Here is a 24,124-nt window from a genome sequence, read left to right on the forward strand (position 1 = left end):
CTGACCATGATCTGCCTTCCCCGTGGGAAGGGAAGGAAGCTCCACACTGAGAGGCGGGGGCATCTCCAACAGCTTCTGAGACTCCAAGGCACTCGGGGGCAACGCCCAAAGGTACAGCAGCAGCTCTGAAAGTACTCTGTTGTGACACTAGCTGTTGACAGGGAATTGTCAGATTCAGTTGGTCTTATTTAACATGAAGAGGACGAAGGGGGTGCAGCACTCATTTATTAAAGGTCTCCTATGTTCCAAATAGAATCTCATTTTTCTACTCACAATCACCCTGGGCAGTAGCATACCCATTTTACAGAAGAAGGACCTGAGGTTCTCAAAGAGAAGTAACTTGCTCTGACAGAAGCCAGAATCTCAGACACTTCACTCTGAGTTGAAAGGCTCGGCATTTTACATTGTGCCAGGCTGTGGGCACCTGCAAAATGCCTCCTGACTTGACCCATCGCAGGTAGAACCACTCCCTGGAGTGGCCTCATAGTTGCCGTCCGTGGGGCATTTGCAGTAAAGGGGGCTTGGCTTAGCCCAGCTCTGGGCTTCCCTGTGCCGGTGGGAGCTTCGTGTGAGATTCCCCCTCCTTCTGCCCGCTTCCTACTCTTTACTCCTTGTGCAAAAGGGTTGTTCAAGGAGACTCCAGGATTGGGGTCTGCCTCGTCACTGTCACCAGGAGTCTTTTTTTCTGACTGACTTGCCAGAGCTCCCCATCAGCCCTCGCCGTGCCTCTGGAAGCAAAGGGAAGGCAGCTGTGGGATCCTGGCTGAACAGAGTCCAGGTAAAGCAGGCTTGAGAATGGATGGATGGTGGGGGGAGGCTGGGGTGTCACAGGTCTGATCACAGAGCCAAGGGGGCGGGGAGCAGCCAGGGAGGATTGTAGGTTCTGCTATTCGCTTGATTAAGGGGGTCAGCGTGTGTATGTGTCATCGAGGTGGGCAGGGAAGGGGAGGGCTGAGCGGGTGGGGGGAGGATATATATATGCTGGTGTGGCTGATACGGCGGAACCGAGCCTCACATCCGAAGGAGCCAGGCTACTGACAGCTCTCAGGTAGGCAACTGCATGCGAACCCCAGCCCCAAGACAAACAGCTGGGAGCCCGGGGCTCTCTCCTCACCCTCTCTTTGTCCAGGGTGGATGCCGCTGGCCTCCTGGGGAATTATTTCTTCGTTCGTCTTAGTTTCAGTGCTCAGATGGGGGGGTAGGAGGGGAGGGCTGAGGTTTTTATCCTGAAGAGACGCAGAAGAAGAAAGAGCTGAACTTGGAAATGAGAAAAAGTTTTGATTCCCCAGATGCGGCCCCTACTGAGAAAAGGTGGATGCAGGAGTGGGATTAGGGGAGGAGCAGGCACTGGGGCAGGGGACTTGCCTTTCAGGGCATCCTTGTGAGTGATTTTTCTCTGTGGCTGACTTCCTTTCTTTCCTTTCCCTCGTAGTGTATTCAGGCTGGTTTTCAACATACCACTGAACTTGATTTGGGTTTGAGTTTTTCTGTCCTGAGGGAACCCTTCTCCCTTATGCACTGAATAGAAATTGCTAGTAATGATCTGGGGAAAAGTGGGACCCGGGGCGCCGTGCTCGACCAGTACAGTGCTGAACACGGCCACTGTGTGTGAATCCCAAGTAGATTTCTGCAGGGATGACCTTGGACTCCCAGACCCTGAATTATGTGGCGGTTTCTTCTCTTTCTTTGCATGTTTCTCCTCCTGCCCATCTCTCCCACTAAAAGGTCTCTGAGGGTCCCGATGAATATAACGTTCAGAAGTCATCCAAACTCTTGCTCTTTCTCAGCCTCCTTTCTGTCTCCTTTGTGCGCCTCTCTCTCTCTCTCTCTCTCCCCTGCCCCATGTGTGTCTCCTTCCCCTCCCTTCAGTACCCCTCCCCCCATCTCACTCTGAACATAGGCAAGTTCTGGGGGAATTTCAAGTAAAGCAGGATGATTCGGGAAATGGACTATTTAAAGCAAGCTGCTTTGGACTTGAATACCCTGATCCTGGGCTTAAACATCTGTGTTTCGCTTCCTCGAGCAGCCCATAATTGCCCCAATTATAACCAATAACATTGTTCGGCAGACTAACAAAAGATGAGCTTTGCATGGCATTTGCCAGCAAGCCTAAACCAGAGTTTTCAACATAGAAGGGGGAAAGTAACTGCCTGGCTTCTTATCAAAACCTCCCAAAGAAATTGCTGCTTTCTCATTGCCTGTGGGTGGTTGCTCCTTTTTCGCATTTATAAAGTATGGCAGGGAAATATTCAATATACTTCCACTGATGCTGTGATACCTTTAACAGAAAAGATTAGTGTTCCTTTGGGCTTGCTGAGTCCTCTGCAGGCGAGGGTGCCTGGAAAGACTGTCTTCAACCACCGCCCTAGTAAAAGAAGCAGCTTCCACCGTTCTGCATGCTGCCGTTCGAGGGCACTGTGGCCCATCCTGGGGCTGTTTTGGGGGTGCAGCTCTGTTCTCCATGGGGCACGAGCCCCTGCTTTATCAGCTGAAGGCTGAGGGTACTCCAGGATTTAGAGGATGCAGGAGATTTTGCATTGTCAATGAAGGGAGTAATTGCAGGATTAGGCTCAAACCCGTGCTCTCTGGAGCCTATGACAGGAGCTGTCACAAAGCTATTCTGTATTCAATCAATCAGGTATTTATCATCTACACTCCACCAGGCAGGGAAGTGCATGGCGGGGGCCGGTGGATTCAACAGAGGCGACAATAACAGCCTTTTCCATGCGTACAATGATTTACATCTTCACGCTTTCACACCCATTATCCCCAGCAACAGCCCTGTGAGGTAGTGTCATTATCTCCTTGTTACAGTTGAAGAAATTGAAGCTGAGAGGCTAAATAATGTGTTCAGGACTGAACTGGACTGAGCCCTGTGAGGACTGAGCCCAGCCCTCCTGGCTTCTGCACGCCACCCCCTCAGGGCCCAGGGTGCTTACCAACTAATGGGGGGGGGGCGGCGGGGGGGAAGGGGACAAACAATTAGAAGACAATGCAAGGCTGGCTGTAATTAAGTCCTAAATTGCATGGTCCAGACAGCAAGTGCTGGAGGGATTTGGAAGAAGGAACACATGCTCCAGAGATTCCAGGGGCAGGCAAGGAGGTAAAATTTGGATGGGTCAAGGGCTTTGGAGAGGGGGGTGGCAGCCAGGACAAAGGCACAGAAGGAGGGCAAAAGAATTCATTTTTATTGAAACCTACTATGTGCCAGGCAGTGAGCTAAACTTCTCTACGTGTTTATTCCTTGCTAATAAACCCTACGTTCCCTACACACAGTAGGGATGTGAGGTTTAGGGTGAGTGTTCTATGTTTTCATCAGCATGGTTCAGTGAGCCCCACCCCATAGCCCCACTGCTCCCAAAGCCCATGATGGAAACTTGCAATCTACCCATCACCCCGCATCTGGAGCTACATCCTTGGGAGGGGGTGGGCCCTTCTCAGAAAACGGAGTCATCATGACAGCATCTTGCAGTGGCTTGAATGGCTGAGAATTCATTAAGCACACTGGATTTTTCTAAACACTTTTATTTAAATGCCTATAGGTGCTCCCACTGTCTAACATGAAGGTTTCCCACTAACCACAAACCGTGAGATTTGGGGCGCATCAAATTTGGGGGCAAGCTGATTTTTTCTGGGCATTTCCCTAGATAGGCTACTATCACATTCAGTCTTGACTTTCCGTGATCCTGTGGTTTTGCAAATATTGGCTGCTGCCTCAGCATTGCAGAAACAAGTTTTGCCAGCTCTGAAGGGCCTGGCTTGGCAGGTGAAGTGCAAAGCTTGCTTCCAAGGAGTCCAAGTCCCGGTGAAAATATCAGTGAATCACCACACAGCGAAGGCTCAGAGCCAGCCTCTCCTCTTTCCCCAACCCCGCACGCCCCATTCATCATTTCATTCATTCAGCCAAGAAACATGTGATGATCCTGACAGACGCTGAGTAGCGCTAAATGCGGGAGGAAGACTGTCAAACTGTCCTCTGCCTCCTTGGAACCCACATCCATGTAGCTGAATGCTAACGAGTGTAGGCCAATGGTCTGCAAAAGGAGCATGGATGCCCAGCAACCCACTGGGCTTTGGGATATTAAATCCTTATTTTTTATGCTATTGCTCTTACTTTGCAGTGTACTGGGTTTTATAATGTATAGAACTTATAAGTTGGGAATGTGTGCTCAAAACGGATTGCTGGAGGTACAAAGTTAAAGAAGTTTGAAGATGATAGGTCTAGATTCATTGCTCTTTTGCTTATTTGTATTTTCGAATCTTTTTGAAAGACCATTAAGTGATTTTGTTATAAAAGTACATAAAAGCCTTTTAAAAATCCATTTACATTATTTTGACAGTGTATGTGGAACCGTGGGCAATTCAAAGTTACGGGAGATCAAATTTAAGAGCAATACCTTTCCAAGGGCATCTGGGTAGCTCAGTCGATTGAGCTGGACAACTCTTGATGTCTGCTCAGATCTTGATCTCAGGGTTGTGAGTTCGAGCCCTGCATTGGGCTTCAAGCAGGATGTGGAGACTGCTTAAAAAAAAAAAAAAAGCGTTACCTTTCTAACTTTGTGGCAGCTTTGACAGGAAATGTGTCTGTTGCCCTGCCCCCGGTCCTCTCCTGAGCCCCAGCTGTGTCCACCTCTGTCCCGTGCTGCCCCGAAGCCACTGCCTCATGAAACCCTCATCTTTCCTCCCTGTTCCCTCCTTCCTTCTTGCTTCCTCTTACCAGGAGAGCACAAATATCTGGGTATTTATAAAATAAAAAACATTAACCTTCTAACCCAATTGCCTCTTTCTAGAGAAGGGGAAACTGAGGCCCACAGAAAGAAAAGGTCTTGCTCAAGATCCCACTACAACAAGATCCCTTCTACAAAGTAGAAGTTGGAGCCCAGGCCTCTTGCTTCAAGGCACAGGGCTCTCATTCATTGTTCACCAGCACCAGGCACACTTGGTCTCTGTAGGACGGGAGACTTGCTTTGCTCTCCACCTCCTCTATGCTCACTGCCTCCTTCCAGGTGGAAGCTTAGAGCAGAAGAAGGACCTTTTGGGATGTAAGTGCATTAGTCAGAGGAGGAAAAGACATTACAGATGCCTTCCTCAGTAATAGCTGGTAAACAAGCAAAATCTCAGTGTAGGAGTCCTGTCTGCAATGGGTCAAAGAAATGGGGGGTGTAGAAGATAAACCCTGTGCCTGTAGGCAATGAAAAATTCTTCTACGAAGGGGAGGCAACAATAAGGATGTCACAATCAGAGAGGGGAAGCCTAGGGTTCAGGTCCTTAGAATGAATTCACTTACATGGAGACAGACAGCTGCAGAGATCAACAAGTAGCCTAGTGAGAGCATGAGCTTGGAAATCAGAGGGGCTTGAGGCTCACCTCTGCTGCTCCAAGTTACTTCTCTTCTTCCAGTCTCAGTTTTCTCAGCTGTAAAATGGGGATAATAGCACTTAACCCATAGGATGGATGCTTACAAAGCAATTAGGACAGCACCTGGCACATCGTATTATGAATATAATAGTGATGGGATTACTGTTAAATACAAAGAGAGACTATTCCAGTGAGATTCCACCAGAATCTGCCAAACTTTCTGAAGCAGAATCGGAATATAGAATTTATGGTTTCCCAGAACACACAATTTGATGTTCAAACACCTGAGGTTAAGCCCTGGCTCTGCTATTTATAAGCTGGATAATCTTTGGCAAGTTGCTTAACCCCTATGAACTTATGTGCCTCTCAAAAAGAGGTATATTGGGGCGCCTGGGTGGCGCAGTCGGTTAAGCGTCCGACTTCAGCCAGGTCACGATCTCGCAGTCCGGGAGTTCGAGCCCCGCGTCAGGCTCTGGGCTGATGATGGCTCGGAGCCTGGAGCCTGTTTCCGATTCTGTGTCTCCCTCTCTCTCTGCCCCTCCCCCGTTCACGCTCTGTCTCTCTCTGTCCCAAAAATAAATAAACGTTGAAAAAAAAAAAATAAAAAAAAAAGAGGTATATTATTTTAATTCTTTTCATGTTTATTTATTTTGAGAGAGAGTCAGAGCACGAGCAGGGGAGGGGCAGAGAGAGAGACACACACAGAATCCAAAGCAGGCTCCAGGCTCTGAGCTGTCAGCACAGAGCCCATCACGGGGCTCGAACTCACAAACTGCGAGATCATGCCCTGAACCGAAGTCTGCTTAACCGACTGAGCCACCCAGGGGCCCCAAAAAGAAGTATATTATTAACCCTAGATGATAGGGTTTTATATGAATATGAAAAGCATTCGTTACCTGTAGAAGAGCAGTATCTTCACACACGGTTGATGAGAACAACATCTACACATATGTGCCTCTATCAGGAGGCCCCTCCTCCCTTCTCCACTAAAAGATCCAAAATTACAGGCTTTCTCATAGGTCACGAGACAAAACTCAATTAACTTTTCGCTTCATACGTAATCCTCCAAACAGATAAGCAACTAATTATATTGCCCTTGGAAGGAAGATTACATGCAAATAGATTAAGGCTAACACACAGTGGTATTTTGTCTTCATAAACCGTGAGTCACAATTAAATTTAGGAGGTGTCACTACTGAAATAAAAGGTAATTAAACATTTCTTTATTCAATAAGAGATGTCCAGATTATAGTATCACCACATGGACGTGTTAGCCTGAGCGTGGGTCACCAAGTGAAATACAAGTAAATACAGGTAAAATTCCAACATATTCCGGGCAGTTTTATCTTACTGACTCTCAGTACTGTGCAATAAATGACAAACACCTGTCATGATCCCCACTATGCAGGTGAGAAGACAAACACTCTCGGGGGTAAGATAATTTGTCCAGAGTCGCACAAAGAGTAAAGATGAAATATAAGTATAACCCATGAATTAACCAATTCCTCACCCTCATTTTATTTTTTTTTATTTTTTTATTTTTTATTTGAGAGAGAGAGAGAGAGAGAGAGAAAGAGAGCATGCACACACGAGTGGGGGAGGGGCAGTGAGAGAGCATCCCAGGCAGGCTCCATGCTCACATGGAGCTTGATGTGGGGCTTGATCTCATCACCCTGGAATCATGACTTGAGCTAAAATCGAAAAGTCAGACGCTCAACCAACCGAGCCACTCAGGAGCCCCACCTGCCTTCATTGTAATTGACATGAACTTGTACACAGAGCTACAAAAAAAAGCATGTAGATGTTGTTCTGACAAATGAAAAACTTCTACTGAGTTTTTAATACAGTTCAAAATCTAACTTAACCTAGAATGCAATTGTACTAGGTGTTGTGAGGAGTATACCAAAGGGTACAAAATATGTTCCCCTTTGTAAGGATTAATTAGATTTACTGTGAGCTTTCACTTACACTGACGTCACTGAAATATCACAACCAGGATAGGCCTGAGATGGGCATATGTGGTCGGACCCATTTTAAGGATTCTTTGAATTGGAGGGAATAAATAGCTTTGTGTGTGGACGGTTTTTGCATAAAAGGTGGAGTCACTTTTTCAAAATGAGGAGTGGGAAGGACACAGAGGGTAGGGTGGTTGGAGACTGGAAGAGCGACAGATCAGGGACCAGCCGGAGGGCCAAGCTAATGCCAAGTAAATTCGACAAGGTTTGCCAAGTGCCAAACCAAGGACAGCTCATATTTTACATGCAGGGAGGCTCTCAAACACATTTTACACGTTAAATGTCCCAGGAGCTCATCTTCTTTCTTCACCTCACCCTAAAAACCCATTTACCCGGAATTTGAGATAACAAACATCAATCAATCCACCAGGCATTTCCTGAATGTACAAGTAGCCGCAGTTAATGAGGTTCATGAAAAACCTCAGCTGGAGAGCATTTCATTAACATCTGTCACAACTTATCAGCTCAGCCTATGCAAACATTATGTATTGCAATTGTGTATTGGGAAGGAAACAGTCCCTTTTCTCCTAGCCTTCCCTTTCCTCTGTGACGTACAGGCACTGCCATCACGTGGCCATAGAGGGCACAGCCATGCCATTCTGGACAAGTTCTACACAAATGTCCCCTTAAGTAGAATGACTCAAGTGTAGTAGATTAAGGAATGTAAAGGCAAGTCTCAAGTTAAACAAAAGACATATGCAAGCAGTCCTCAAAAGAGTCTGTAAGTGTGATGAGCTTCTGTGGCTGGCGTACCAACACCTATTTAACCTGCAAATTTACCATACAACACTATTCCAACCATGCCCTCACAGCCATTTGTAACCAGTCTTCTGCCACAGCAGGCATGGGGTTCCAGATTAGGATGGCATCTTGCCTTGCTCTGGAAACAACGTGGTTCCCACCCCTCCCCGGGGGTCTTGAACTGAACAATTAGCTAATGGACATGTTGTCAGTTACACGGGTCCCGAAGTGGCTCCTGTGCCATTAGTGGGGCCGATGCTCCTAGACACTCCTCAATTCTATGGTAACTAAGAACAAAAAGTGTTCCTAAAAGTCTCCACTGTCATTTATCAGACTTTCTGAGCATCTCTTAGGTGCCTGTTCACCCTGTGCTGGGTGCTGGAAATACAGGGAACCATAGAACATGGTTTCCACCCTTTAGGAAGTCACAGTCCAGTGGGAGAAATAAATACCTAAGTCGAAGTTTACAGTATAATGTCATAAGTGCCATGTGAGAGACAATGATAGTGTTATAAAGTGAAGGCTATGTACTGGGGCTCTTTCTTTCTTTTTCTTTCTTTCTTTCTTTTCTTTCTTTTTTTTTTTTTTTTTTTTTTTTTTTAAGTAGGCTTCATGCCCAGCACAGAGCCCATCATGGGGCCTGAACTCACGACCATGAGATCAAGACCTGAGCTGAGATCAAGAGTCAGACACTTAACCAACTGAGCCACCCAGGTGCCCCTGGGTATAGTTCTGATTATGTGCCAGGTGCTATTTTAACTGCTTACAAACATCAACACATTCATCATCATATAAGATAGGTACTATTATTGTCCAGTTTTTACAGATGAGGAACTGAGAGGTTGAGTTGCAGGTATGGAATCTGAACCCAGTCACTCTGCAATGATGAGCAGGTAAGAAAATCACAACTCTATCACACAGGTCTGTTGTGCCTGTTTGACAGGCCCCTGAGGCTCTGTGCCTTCCCACTGTGATATGTTTCACGATGCCATAGAAGCAGAGGAGATTCATCTAACTTAGACCAGGGGTTAGAGATGGCTTTCCAGAGGGGATAACTCTTGAGATGTGTCAGAAGTATGAGGTGGAGACAACTAGTCTGTGCAGAAAGAAGATCATTTGCCAAGATACAAATGCATTAAGGACAGGATAGAATTGGGAGCTATACATGATTTGCTAGGACCAGAAGAGACAGCAGGGTGAATGATAGGAGAGAACGCTACAAAAAGCAGGCAGGAGGAATACTAAGTCCCATTGGAGGTTACAGATTTATTTTAAGTATGAAGTGATGGCATCAGATGTGGAGATGGCTTGGTGGGAGGCCAGATCATTAGGTGGACTAATTAGGGGTCATCACAATAACCAAGGCAATAAGTCTCAATTACAGCACTGGCCCTTGGGATAGAGAAGAAAAATGCGTATGATATGTTTATTTGTATAGGTGTTTGTCTTCATTGTTCATTAGCCCTGGACATCCCATCACCTGTAGGATAAAGCCCAAACACTTTTGATGACAAACAAGACCTGGTTCCATCTGGACCGAACCTCTCTTTTTAGCAGGAAGCTTCCCTCAGGGAGTGTGGGCAGGTGGCCCCAGTACATCGGCCTGTTTGCCTCACAGGCTGTGAGCCTGACTCTGCCTCTCCAAAGGCTATTTCTCGGGCCGCTCAGACGCCCTCTTCTTTGTCCTCTTGGAAAACTGTCATTCATTCAAAACCCATCTCAAATGTCACCTCTTTGACTTAACAAACACTAGGACGCCTGGGGGGCTCAGTTGGTTAAGTGTCCCACTGCGGCTTAGGTCATGATCTTACGGTTCATGAGTTTGAGCCCTGCATCGGGCTCTGTGCTGACAGCTCGGAGCCTGGATCCTGCTTCCGATTCTGTGTCTCCCTCTCTCCCTGCCCCTCCCTTGCTCACACTCTGTCTCTCTCTCTCAAAAATAAAGAAACATTAACAAAATAAAAAACAAAACACTGATTGATCATCTTTTAGTGGACATCCTCTTGGTAGGAGATGCTTGGATGACACACAAGAAGGGCTGGGGGAGTCTCCCAATATGGCCATTGGGTGAATTCAACTGCAGGATCCCCTTCCTTCTCTTATTGACCCTCTCCATTCCACATCCATCTTCTCCCAGGGCTTCCCGGACTTTAGCATGTGTATGGATCCCCTGAAGATCTTGCTAAAAAGGCAGATCAAATTCAGCGGTTCTGGGTTCGTGCCTGAAATTCTGCATTTCTAGCAAGACCCCAGCTGATGTTGATGCTGGACTGCAGACTGCATTTGAGTAGCAAGGCTTATACATTTTCTTAGTTTTGTCTGATGAAAAAGCAATCAAGGCGATAATTTTTATTTCTCTACGCTGGACTCTGTTGAGGTAAAATTTACATATAGGGAAATGCACACAGGTTTTGGCAAATGTATACCCCCCCTGCAACCTATACCTCAATCAAGAACATTCACAACATTGCCAGAAAGTTCCTTTGTTCCCTTTCCATTTAATCTTCCAAATACAGATGTTTCTACAAAATGATGCAGTCTAAGGAAATAGCTTTTTGATTCAGGAGGCTTGCTCACAGGATCAATTTAAAGAGGAACAGGAAAAACCGCACATCTTTCAGGCCATCCTACATAAAAATTATACACTACTGGTCCAACTAATAATAATTTGAGCTATTATCTTAGTGTCTTTGTTCATTTTTCAATAAATAACTCCACATACCTGGTCCTGTGTTTTGGATGGCCTCGCAGGGTGGATATACTGGCCCTGTGCTCAGGAAGCAAGCTCACCTTTCGTAGGGGAAACAGACAAGGAATCTGGGAGCTTCCTGGAAGAGCAAATTCTGGGATGTGGGGCTTTCCTGGCTGAGGCAGGGAAGGCTGGGAGGAGGAGACAAAGGACACGAGTCATCCATGAACCTCACTGCACACGTCTCACTCATGCACGGCACTTTGCCAAACCTCCTTACGGATCTCATCTCTTCGCAATGGCCCTATGACGAGACAGGTAGCACTATCCCCCTTTTAAAGACATGAAAACTGAAGCTTGGAGAGGTTGTCTTACAGCCACAAGTTAGTAAGTTGCAAAGTGAGGTCTGTAGCCCCCTGGAAGTGCTTGTGCACGTCGAGGCCAGCTAGGTGGCAGGAATCACAGGGGTGCTCCGCCTAGGATCCCAGACACTCACCCCTGCATGAACGGTAGGCCTAGCTGGCAGGAGCAAGCCTCTTGTATCCTTGACAACCCGCTCCCTCCTGGAAGGCGAATCTTAGGACTGGCACCGTCCCCTCTGGTGGCATCCCCTGTGTGAGACCCGCCCAGAAAGGCTGTTCTAATTGTGGCGCACCTTCACTTCTTTTAGTATTTTAGCCCCCTGCTTCCTGCTCCTGCACCATGAAAATCCTGCTTTGTGACCTCCTGCTGCTCAGCCTCTTCTCCAGCGTGTCCAGCAGCTGCCAGAAGGACTGTCTGACCTGCAGAGAGAAGCTCCGCCCAGCTCTTGACAGCTTCAACCTTGAGGTAGGCCATGGAACGCCCTCAGTCTTCCTCTCCCTCCTTCCTCCAACCCAGAATGAGAAATTAAGGCCTTGCCCAGGGGGCATGTGACTCACCTGGTGCCACGTGGTCGATAGGAAACAGATGCTGACTTTAGCATCTTCTAAATGCAAACTCTGTCATCTTTCCCCTTTTCCACTTCAGATAAAGACCTGCCTGTGCTGCCATTTTGTTCCCATTATTAAATAATGCATACTCATTTTAGAGAATTTGGCAAATTCAGAGAAGTGTAACAGAACGTTACTTTAATCCCACCTGTCAGAGAAAGAGTCCTAGTTTTTCACTTGCTACATTATACCAGGATAATTTCCTCATGTTATTAAACATGATTTTAAGTTCTTTCTTTCTAGGAATACAGTATAATTTGTTTAACTACTCCCCTCCTGTTGAACATGTACATTGCCCTCCATTTTTGATATTATAGATAATTCTACAGTGAATACCCAAATGCTATCTTATATTTTAAATTTTGTTTATATTTTAAATTTTGTTTTGGTTTTTGGTTTTTCTAGTTTTTTTTTTAATGTTTTATTTATTTGTGTGTGTGTGTGAGAGAGAGAGAGAGAGAGAGAGAGAGAGAGAGAGAGAGTGCAAGCAGGGGAGAGGCAGAGAGAGAGGGAGACATGGAATCCGAAGCAGGCTCCAGGCATTGAGTTGTCAGCACAGAGCCCGATGCAGGGTTCAAACTCACAAGCCATGAGATCATGACCGGAGCCGAAGTTGAACACTTAACCAACTGAGCCACCCAGGAGCCCCTATATTTTAAAATTTTAATTTGAGGTTCTAATCTGGCATTAAATTTCTTTTCCTTAAATAAACTGCTTTCTCAACTGCTTTCATGTCAGCCTAAAGAGTTATTCCTCTATTAAATCCAATATAACTCAATCATTTTTTCTTTGTAGTCAAACTTCTTTCAAAAGATGTCATAATTCAAACTCCTCAACCGTTAAAAACAACCAAAAGTAACTACTGCTCCTTAAGGCAAGTGTACAAATATAGAACACATATTTACATTGGGCTAGCTCACTAATGATGAGCAGACACAGGCCCTACAGACCCAAACAGCAAGCTCTTCCCTCGCCTGCTCAGTGGGTTTCTACAGCATCATGAAGAGCATCCCCAGATGACCCATCCAAAGTTGGCCCGTCCTCATTCATCCTTTTTGGTTTTCTGTATGCTGAGCACAGGGCCAGGCCAAAGGGTCCAGGAAGCAGATGGATGGAGTCTGCAACCAGTGGGAGAGAAGATCCCACAATCCCTTCAAGAGGGCTTAACTACTGGGTGCGGGGAAGCACAGACAGTGGACCCCAACCCAGACTAGAAGGACAGACGGGACTCTTGAAGGAACTGAAGTCTCTAAGGAAACCTAAAGAATGGTAGCGAAGAGGCAGAGAGAGGGTCCCAGGTGACAGAGAGAGTGGGGAGTACACGTTCAAATGCCTGTGCCAGAGGGAAGTGGCATTTACGGAACTGAGAAAAGCTGAGTTTGGCTGGAACGCAGAAGGCCCACAGGCTTTTTCTGTGCAGCCCAGAGAGGCTTAAAAGCTCATCTAAAAAAACACTTTGCCCTAGCCTTAATAAGGAGAGTAGCCAACTTGGTTTACATGTAAACCAATGATGAGTTGATTAAGCAATAATCTGATCATCTCCACACTGCTAAATTCTCCATCTGCAGCCTAGACAAGACTGAAAGTTATGCACAATGCTGGAATCTCTAGCTTTCATGGCAATGCTTTGTTTTCCCCCATCAAAGAAAGCATTAGGACTTGAACAGATATCTGTACACCCAGAGAGTAATCTGCACTTGCAGCCCTCACCCCTTTGGGCTGCATCACTTCTTATCTGCTCTCTCAGAGGTCTGGAGCCAATTTGCAGGTTTCGTCTTCCCTGTCCTCTCCCAGTCAATCCGGTGAACTCGCCTGGTTCTCTTCCCCATTCCGATTCATTTTTTATTACCTCCTGGTGGGTTCCTGTTCCCCTCCCCACCCTCTAAACCTAAGTGATCAAGATTCAGGAATTCTTTCCTCCCCATACTCTCTCCTTCTGAGATGCCATCCCTGGACCCCAGGCCTTCAGTTCTCCCCAGGCTGTAGGGGACTCCCAAAGGTACACGCCTCACCTCCTCTCTGCTGGGCTCAATCACTTTTCATAGTTCCTGGGAAATCCCACTTTCCCTTCCCGGCCTTGCTAAGGCTTCAGGAACTTGCCCCACCATCTGGCACATGCCTCTCCCTTCATCTTAATCCAATACCCCTACTTCAAAACTCAGATTAAATTTCACCTGTGAGAACACTGTGCTGATTCTCCACCTGCCCCCAAGAGAGCCAGCCCCTCACTCCTTTGTCTTGTAACAGTTATCCGTATCTGCTACTCTCTCACCATAATGTGTGAGCTTCCTCTTCTGATTGTCCTGGGTATCCCCAGCATGCAGCACTGAGCGTGGCACAGAGCAGTACTCAATAAATATGTCCCATGGAAACTGTAAAATTGCAAGACCCTTAGTCTCCTAATAGGTCCATCCACTGCAGACGCTGCCGCGTTTTCACATTGGTGTCTTTCAAAGCCATTAAAGAATTTGTTTTCATTCCTCCATAGCATCTTAAATCTCTGGGGTCCTGAAAACGCTGTTAGATACTTCTTTGAAACAAGTTAAAATATGGCCAGTTACAGCCTCATGGTTGAGGGATAAATGCTTCAAAGTGCCTGCTGACCTTCAGAGGACCTGACTGCCTGGCTGTTTTGCCTCTAGTTTGTATTCACTTTTAACCTATTTTTAAAAGTTTGATGAAATGCCTAGAATGTTGGCAACCACACCTCATTTCCAAATCTTGCAACCTTTTTCCACTCTGTGAATTATGGGGGGTGGGGGGAACTTAGATATTTCAGCAAGGGTCACCTTCCCAATCCCTCCACTAAGTTATGTATTACTGAGCGATTCCTAGGACCCCCTAAGTTCTTGGTTTTATCAAGAAGTTCTGCATTTCTCATTCCAGGTCAATGGTCCAAGTATGGCTGGCTTTTTGTTAGACTATAATTTTGGTCAGTAAATGACTCATACACTCAAACCCATTGCAATATCTTGGGCTCCTTCCACCTAATTATGAATGGCACTTACCCCCTCAGCTAAAGTAGAAAAAACAAGATTCGCTGAGTTGTTTTAGAGACAAAGGAGAAAGTAACCCTCAAGGTCTGGGGAAATTTATCTAAAACTCCCTGGAACTTGATTAATAGCAAAAGAAACTAACTTCTCGTAGTGCTTTGTATCTTCATTACACAAAAACTCTTCCTAGTTAATTTGCAGTAAGAGTTCCTAGCATGTTTTTCTTTTGCACTATTCATCTGCTTGCCAATTCGTGTTAGCCCTCAGATATTCTAGAACAACCTCCTAAAACAAATAGCTCCCAAATGTCTCTTGGTCAGAAGCGATTTGATTCTTTAGTGGCAGACGCTTGACAATATCAATGAGCTTCCTCGTTTCCTTCCAGTGGGCTCATGTGCCTATTTCCCTAATGTTTGATCTCAGATGTCCAAATGGCCCTTTGCTCAGTTTCCCCACAAACCCAGATTTACAGATCAATTTGGCACCAGTCTGAAACTTTCCAGATGCTCATCCACACTCTGGCTTAATATAGAAATGTCATCAGTGTGGGCTGCGAAAATGTGTCCAGCTCACTTAAGAGGCCATTATCCAATCTCTGGAAAGAGGCTGGTGGGTCCCTTAGACCAGAGTGTTAGGCATTAAGCTCATATGCCCATCTGGCGCCACAAATGCTGTTGTGAATTTGGATCCTCCACATTTGCCCCAAACCTCCTAAATCAAGAGTTGAGATGATTTTGTTAGTACCTAATGCATCTAACAGTATGTTGAGTCTCTGTACAACCTATGCATCTGGTTTGATCATAGAATTGCATTTTCTCTGATTGACACATAATCTAATTACCATCTGGGCTTAGCAACCCAGGGGCTCACAGAAGATCTAATAGCCTCTAGGTTTAACAACCTCCACCTGTTCTTGTAAACTGAAGGCACAGAACAGTTCAATAAGCATTTGGGACTCCTATACTGTGAGGATTGGACCAAGTCTGCTCAAAGTCCTTGTTGGTACCAAAATTTGACACTTCTGCTGGCTTTCCCAATACTATTCATGCTTTCCCTTTTATCCTGGAAGGTAGGATTCCTCAGACTCACCACTGTGGACATTTTAAGTTGGAGAATTATTTGTCATGTGGGGCTGTCCTGTAGGATGTCTACCAGCATCCCTGACCTCTACTCATGGGATAGCAGTAGCATCTCCCCCACCCCCACCCACCGTATGACAACCAAAAATGTCTCCAGACATTGTCAAATAGCTCCTGGGGACAAAATTGTCCCCAGAGACACCCACTGCTATACAGTAATAACCCAATAGGATTTTGATCTGAAAGAACATCCTACAAATTGGTTCTACCTAGTTTTATTCAAAATATTTCAGGAGCAGGCTAAATACAGACCCCAATAACCCTTTCTCTGAAGGAGACTCTGACCACTTCCATGATGACACCTTCCTCAGAACAAGTTCCAAAGCAGGATTTCTCACAGTCCAGCCTCCAAATCACCTGAGTATTTGTTAAAAACACAGATTCTTGGGCCCCACCCTTGGCTTACTAATCAGTGTCTCCAGGGGTGTAGTTTAAGAATTTACATTCTAGGGGCACCTGGATGGCTCAGTTGGTTAAGTGTCTGACTTCAGTTCAGGTCATGATCTCGTAGTTCATGAGTTGGGCTCAGGTCATGACTTCACGGTTCACGAGTTCAAGTACCACATCAGACCCTGTGCTGACAGCTCAGATCCGGGAGCCTGCTTTGGATTCTGTGTCTCTCTCTCTCTGCCCCTCCCCTGCTCACACTCTGTCTCTCTCTCTTTCAAAAATAAATAAAAACATTAAAAAAAAAAAGATTTTGGATTCTAACAAACCAGTAGCAATTCTTAAAGAACACTCAAGTTTGCAGGTACCATTGTTTTAAACTCTGCTATCCCTACCTATGGAAGTTGTCTATCATTCTTTCATACCCAGTGACATTGTGGGTGTGAAAAAGTTGGCACTGATGATATTCGTTCTGTCAGCATCTCTGAGGAAAATCTAAATGGCAAAGACATGCTCAGAAAGCCCACGACTTGTGTATCAACAGGGACCCCTGTCACCACCTATGGCTTGCAGGGGGCTGTGGGGGAGGGCGTGGCAAAGGGTGCACCTTGGAAACCTTATCAGTGAAGAGGAGTGGCACTCCCACTGGATACTGTCTCTTTCCCTACTCTGACCCAACAGAAAATGAGCAATTTTCCCATTAGAACGTTACCTTTGGTCTCACAAGATCCTTACTCTTGCATTAATTTCCACCAATTTGTATTGCAAGCACACAGAGCTCCTGGGCTGGAACTCAAGACATTTGGTGTCTTGTTCAGGTGATACGTTGTCTAACAGTATAGTTTTGGACACATTACCGAATCTCATCATAACATGCAAACATGGACTACGTCAGTGGTTTCCAAACCCAGGCAGATATCAGAATTACCTGAGCTTTGTAAAAGTTAAGTTTTTTTTTAATGTTTATTTATTTTTGATAGAGAGAGACACACACAGAGTGTGAGTGGGGGAGGGGCAGAGAGAGAGGGAGACACAGAATCTGAAGCAGGCTCCAGGCTCTGAGCTGTCAGCACAGAGCCTGACATGAGGCTTGAACTCATGTACGGTAAGATCATGACCTAAGCCAAAGTCGGACACTCAACCAACTGAGCCACCCAGGCGCCCCTATAAAAGTTAAGTTTTAAATGCCAGTGCTATTCCTCAGGAATTTAACTGGCTTTTGAATTCTGTCTTTTTTAAAGTTGAGATGATTTGGGGGTGCCTAGGAGGCTGTGGTTGCGTGTCCAACTTCAGCTCAGGTCAGGATCTTGCAGTTCATGAGTTTGAGCCCTGCTGCTGACAGAGCACAACTCAGAGCCTGGAGCCTGCTTCAGATTCTGTGTCTCCCTCTCTCTGTCCCTCCCCCTCCCCCCCCTCTCAAAAATAAACATTTAAAAAATATTTTTAAAGTTGAGATTATTTCGATTCACACCCAGACTAAGCAGAAGGGCAGACTTAGGGTAGTGAAAGTCTATTGGATGATTAAAAGTAATACTGGATGATTAAATCCACCTGCTAGTAAGAGAGACCTAAAGTAACAGTGGCTCAAATAAGACAGAGATTTGATTCCCTATGCAGAAGTTGGGAGGTGGGCAATACAGGGTTGGTATTGTGTAGCTCCTCCACATCACCCATGTCCCAGACTCCTTCCCTTTCTGCTTTATCTGTATATGGCTGCCACCCTCACATGGCTTCCATACCCTGAGTCACCTCATGGCTTCAAGATGGCCACTGGAGCACCAGCCAAAATGTCCACATTCTAAGCAGGAGGCTGGAAGAAGGGGAAGAAGAAGATTAAAAAAGGATGCTTTTCTCTGATAAGTCAGCCCCCTACTTTCCTCAGAAGCCTCACTTGGTCACTGCCATTTATATGTCATTGGCCACCTCTGGCTACAAAGGAGACTGAGAAACATACATGTGGCCTTGGGCAGGACAAGTGTCCTGTTAGTAAAGGTATCCAATGCGCATTGGCAGTCTCTGCCCCAGAAGGGAAGGTAGGCTTCATTCTTTACAAATTGTGTTTTAAGTGCTAGTCAGACACTTTGGTGGAGATACCAGACAGGGATCAGAGAAGTGTCTGGAGTTCGATAGATATCAGATGCTGGACATATAAACCTGGGATGCCCTAGATGAAATGACCATGATCACAGAAATGAACAGTCACCAAGAGGTAGATTATAGAGATGAGAAGAAAGAATCTTAAAGATAGAACACAGGAAGAAGGTGCATAGTCTGAGAGGTGAGTGCAATGTCAGAGAATTTGGGGGAGGGTGTGGTGCACATTGCCAAATGCTGCAAAGTCAGAGAGAATGAGGGCTAATTGGATCTGGTGACCAGAATTCACTGGTGGTCCTGAAGAAGGCAGTTAGTGGAAGATGAGGGTGGGAAGCAGATTTCAAGGACATGAGAAAAAAATTGAAGATGCTGAGATAGAAGCATGAGTGCAGACCACATCTTGGAGAAGCCTGGTGAGGACAAAAGAGAGTCAGGGTCAGGGGTGGCAAGGGGTTGCGAGAGAAGTAGGATTGGAGGAGACATTTTCTAGGGTTTGGTGGAATGGCCGTAAGGTCTGTGACATAGCTGCATGCACATCTCACTCCTCGGTTAGGGGTCAGGTTGGAAACCTTGCTCGTATTGGCATCTGTGCCTCTCTGAACACCGGGGCGAGGGTTTTGTTCCCCGGATAGGGGGTACTGGGCACACACAGCTCTTTGTAGCTGTCCAAAGAGAAGCTGCAGTGGGATTTTCACAGAGAAGCCTTTGAGGTGAAGCCGAAACAGCAAACAGTAAGAAAAATTGGAGGTAGGTGCTTCCAGAAGACCCAATCAGAGACAGGAATGTGGGAGGCAAGGCCAAGGCCAGGATCAGTTAGGAGGGACGTGGAAACAGCACGGTCAAGCTGTTGGTCTAGAGTAGAAGTGGGAGACACCTGGAGAGACAGAGCAGTGCCCAAAGTTCCCAGGGGCCTGGCAAGTCTAAAGGATTGCATCTGATGGCCCCTCTTCCCCACCTGGAACCCAATTGCCCAACCTACCTACATCTCAAAGGGTCTTGACCCTCATTCTCTAGAGCTGATGCACAGATAGTATAACTAGAGTATGTGGGATAAAAAATGAACAACACCAGGGTTCATCTTAACATGGTGGCCTTAAAATAGCCTTGCGGATTTCAGCACATGCTTTGACATCCCCAATTTCTTAAGCCAATTCAATCTCTCTCAAGCCCAAAAAGAGAACAAAATAAAATTCTTCTTTATGGGTGCCATGAGTTGTGTTTGGCTTCAAAAACTCAACGAGGGCTCTGTGTGTAGTTTGGGGCACTCATTCTGCATTAACTTTCTGTGTCACCTGGGACAAATGAATCTCACCTCTTTGAGTCCCAGGTTTCTTCCTTTGTGACATGACAGAGCTTGGCCAGATCATTTTCTGTTTCTTTATAACTTGGAAATTCTGTGAACCTAAGTAACTACTGAATGGTGACTTAATAAAGAGATGCTTCTGAAGCATTTGTATTGGTATCGATGTAAATTTCATATACAATAAAAAGACTACTGGCACACCTGGGTGGTTCAGTCAGTTAAGCGGTCCGACTTCGGCTCAGGTCATGATCTCACAGTTCGTGGGTTTGAGTCCCACATCGGGCTTTGTGCTGACAGTGCAGAACCTGGAGCCTGCTTAGGATTCTCTCTCTCTCTCTCTCTCTCTCTCTCTCTGCCTCCCACTCATGCTCTCTGTCTCTCAAAAATGAATAAACATTAAAAACAAGAAAAAGACTATTTCTTTGGACTAATATAATAGGCATTCCTGATCCTCCTCCCTTCTCCACCTCTGTCTTTGCAGGTGTGCATCCTTGAGTGTGAAGGGAAGGTCTTCAGCAGCCCTCTCTGGACTCCATGCACCAAGGTCATGGCCAGGGGCTCCTGGCAGCTCAGCCCTGCTGACCCAGAGCACGTGGCAGCTGCCCTTTACCAGCCAAGCGCCTCCTCCGAGATACAACTGAAACGAATGCCTCGCATCAGGAGCCTAATCCAAGCCCAGAAAGGGACAGAGCCCGGCATGGATGAGACTGGAGAAATGGAGCAGAAGCAGCTGCAAAAGAGGTTTGGGGGCTTCACCGGGGCCCGGAAGTCGGCCCGGAAGTTGGCCAACCAGAAGCGGTTCAGTGAGTTCATGAGGCAGTACCTGGTCCTGAGCTTGCAGTCCAGCCAGCGCCGGCGCACTCTGCATCAGAATGGTAATGTGTAGCCGGAAGGGGAGCCCCTCCCAGCTGCACCATCCACTTCAACCCATGAGTGAGTTGGGCATGAATGAGCTGGGGGCCAAAGGAAACCTTATATACCCAACTGTCTTAGCCTTCCTCCTGGGCCTGGAAGCACATTAGCCCCCAGCCACATATACACACCCTACACCACCTCAAGGTGTTCAGCCTCTGGGAGGCGGGGGAAGTCAATTCACCTCCCTGCCTCCTACCCACCCTTTCTCTAGGGAGCAAAGATTTTCCTGGGATTACTTCTTAAGGCTGACCACTGCCATTTAGAGATTGGTTACCATGGGGATAATAGTAGCATGTTAAGATAACTAATTCCTCTATAGCTCTCCAGCAGCTCAGTTACTATGGGGACAGTTAAGTGGACCAATCCTCCTATCCGGTTGCCATAACAACCATTCAATTCACCTTTCCTCAGAGACTATCTCTAAGAACCAATAGCTAAACCTACCTTTAGCTATCCGCTGCCTGATTTCTGTGGCTGTGCTGTTGCTATTTCACCTTCAGAGACAGCTTAGCTATCTCCTCCTCTACCCCCTGTATCTCAAGGTGCCTGGATTCCACAGAAAGCACTACACTTTCCCACTCTCCCCCATCAAGGAGTTCTTGTTAGGACCAGGAGTTACACTTTCTGCTTTTCTTTCTTCCACTTGCCATCTGTCCATACTGCCACCTTGCCAGAGATGGACTGATTTGTTGATGTCAATGGCATCATTACTGAGCAAGCCTTTGAGGATTTGGCCCAACTGACCCAGTAGTTTTAGAACAGAGACTAAGAGATCATCATCTTTCCTCACTTTCTTCCCAGAGGCCATTTTTGTTTTATTTTGTTTGCTTGCTTGCTTTTATTCCTCTCTCCGTCCTGGCCATTACTCCCATGGGAATGCTTATACAGGTACTAAAATACATATCAGATAATAAACATCAAAAACCCTAGTTTATTGCCCAGTCATTACAAACTCCACTTTCCTCAGCCCATCAACCTGTACATAACTTTGAATAGCATAGGAAACTAGCACAGTGAAATTTTCTGAAAATCTAAGAAAATCCCACCCATCAAGCATATGTGCCTTAATTCATATTTGGGATTCTGATTATCTTCAGAGCCTCATATCTCTTCTCAAACAGTCTAGAAACTTGCCCTAATGGAAAGAATTAACCAGTTGATCAAAAACATTCCCCAAACATTACCCAAGTGGGGGGGGGGGTCTTCCCTGACTCAGAAGCATAAAACAAAAAAAATGTCTATATGTGCTGTTTTGTTTTGCTTCCCATATGTCAAAGGTAGGCAGATCATTAATAATCTTGATTCAAATGGGGCGCCTGGGTGGCTCAGTCAGTTAAGCGTCCAACTTGAGTTCAGGTCGTGATCTCACGGTTTCTGAGTTAGAGCCCCATGTTGGACTCTGTACTGACAGCTCAGAGCCTGGAGCCTGCTTCAGATTCTGTGTCTTCCTCTCTCTCTCCCCCTCTCCCATTCCTTCTCTGTCTCTCAAAAGTAAATAAATGTTAATAATCTTCATTCAAAGTATATTAATACAAATGTTAATCTTTGGCACCCACACTTCAGCATGGAGGCAGCCCACATAGCTCCTTGCAGGTAATCTGGTTTGCAACAGGCCCATTGCCAAATACAGACATATGTATTAAGTTGTGAGGAGAAGCCTGCCCTGTATATTTTAGCAGAATGACTAATTTCCGAAGGCCCTGAATTAACCCACGCCATTTTTGAAGTCATACTCTTGGATCCTTAACCAACACCCTATTTCTTCCTAAGCCATATTTGCACATTACCTAACTCAGTATATCCTTCAGAAGTGGCATGATTGAATTCTTTCAAATCTCAGACATTTATTCTTCTTTAAAGTGGCTCTTAAGGGACACTGAGGCTCTTGTCTAATTCTGAACCACAACTGTTTTCTTTACCTAAAGACAGTTTAAAATCAATTACATTAGCAGGAATCAATTTATTTAAAAACAGAACAAAAAGAAATGATTTCAGCCCCTATTCAGGCAACTGATTTTCCTAATTTTCTATTAAGCTTCCCGCTGAGAGGCACTGAAACATAACTGGCAACTAGCCTCTGTCTGCTGCTTTGCTCAAGATACGAAGTTCTTGATGGAACCATTGGAAACGTTAACCAGTTCATGTTGGGTATTATTGATTGCTCTCCTTCCTCTTACTGTAACGATCTCTGAATTTCCTTCTTGCACACATTCATGGTAGCTGAGTTCCAATATGGATACGTACTTATGAGTCCACAACAGGCAGCTTAAACCTTGTCTTCACTCACCTACACGTAGCCCAGCCAGCCCTACACATGCCTGAGATTTCTCCATCTTGGGGGATCCTGTTGCCAGGGCTGTTCCGGACTTCTGAGATATCCAATACTAATCTATACTTAGAAGGTTAGAGGAAGTAGGGCCACCTAACACCAAAATGGGATAAAGAGCCCTATTTAGAGTGCATAATGATGTGTTCGGAAAGAGGGACATGGCGGTCCAGTCCTAGACAGAACTGTGAAAAGGGTATCTACTTACCATCATTTTCCCTGTCCCCACACTACTATGTCTTATGCCCCCATGCCCTAACCGTTGTAGACAGTGGAAAGTGAGCAGATTCATTCATGGTGAGGAATTAGTGAAACTTGGTTTAAAGAGCCATAAATGAGAACACTATTTAGCCTCAAGAAATGAATTGAATTACTACATATGGATTCCAAATACTAGGGACAAGAGAGCTGTTTCTGGGCATGGGGCCTATGTTATGCCTTTCAAGTCCCAGCCCACAGACCTCCTCTTTATTCTGTGAGTCCTACCGGTAGACTCAAGGTGTATAGAAGTTAGGGAACCCTACTTGCTGTTTTAGTGGCTATTTATTCCATTGATAAGCTTTTTATTGCCTCCCTTCTATTGCTCAGTCACCAGGACAAATAGGATTGAAAGGTCAGGAAAACTACTGAGTTTGCCATTTTAATCATTTCTGTCTCCCCAGGTGTCCGGGTGATCCCCAAAACAGCATGTCTCCAGCCCCAGACCTGCCGGCTGGGAATCGGGATTCCTTCTTCCCCAAGACACTGAGGCAAGCTTTGCCTCCAGGTCTCCACCCCAGGGTGGAGACCCTCCCAGTCTGTCTTTCCCTCCCCACTCCCCCACCCCGCCCCCATGGCATGTTTCATGATAATCTTGTTGCTACATCAGAGTGTATTTTTGTAATTCCTCCAGCTAACATATTGACAGCCCCATCTTTCCTTCTCACTTCCCTCTTTCCTCTTCCAGGAGTGGGTCAAAGGAACAGGAAATCAAACCCGGGGTTTTGACTTGTCACTGCCATAACTTGTTTGTAAAAGAGCTGTTCTTTCTGGCTGATTGTTTTAAACAGATATTTCTCCATTAAACTTCTACTCAGCAAACGGTTAATAAGTCGGTTGGCTGTATGTACGTCTGAGGAGTCTGAGAAGCCCAGACTCCAAACACACCATCAGTGCTGCCTCTCTTGGGAAGGAGAAGCAAAAAGCACATGGCT

General features: G+C 45.9%; 1 protein-coding gene across 2 annotated transcripts; it reads left to right on the top strand.

Annotated features, from left to right (window-relative positions):
• Positions 1-279: 279 nt before the first annotated feature.
• On the top strand, positions 280-24,018 carry PNOC (prepronociceptin). Of its 2 annotated transcripts, none has more exons than XM_043564941.1 (4): positions 280-1,048; positions 11,474-11,631; positions 20,172-20,623; positions 23,594-24,018. In XM_043564941.1, the coding sequence occupies exons 2-3, from the start codon at positions 11,506-11,508 to the stop codon at positions 20,574-20,576; spliced, it is 531 nt and encodes a 176-aa protein (XP_043420876.1). In that variant the 5' UTR covers positions 280-1,048; positions 11,474-11,505; the 3' UTR covers positions 20,577-20,623; positions 23,594-24,018. The 2 variants fall into 2 exon arrangements, with proteins under 2 accessions (XP_043420876.1, XP_043420866.1); XM_043564931.1 differs by having other exon boundaries at positions 311-1,048; positions 20,172-20,565.
• Positions 24,019-24,124: the final 106 nt, after the last annotated feature.

This window comes from Prionailurus bengalensis, chromosome B1 (genome assembly GCF_016509475.1).
Source record: "Prionailurus bengalensis isolate Pbe53 chromosome B1, Fcat_Pben_1.1_paternal_pri, whole genome shotgun sequence".
Lineage (NCBI taxonomy): Eukaryota > Metazoa > Chordata > Mammalia > Carnivora > Felidae > Prionailurus > Prionailurus bengalensis.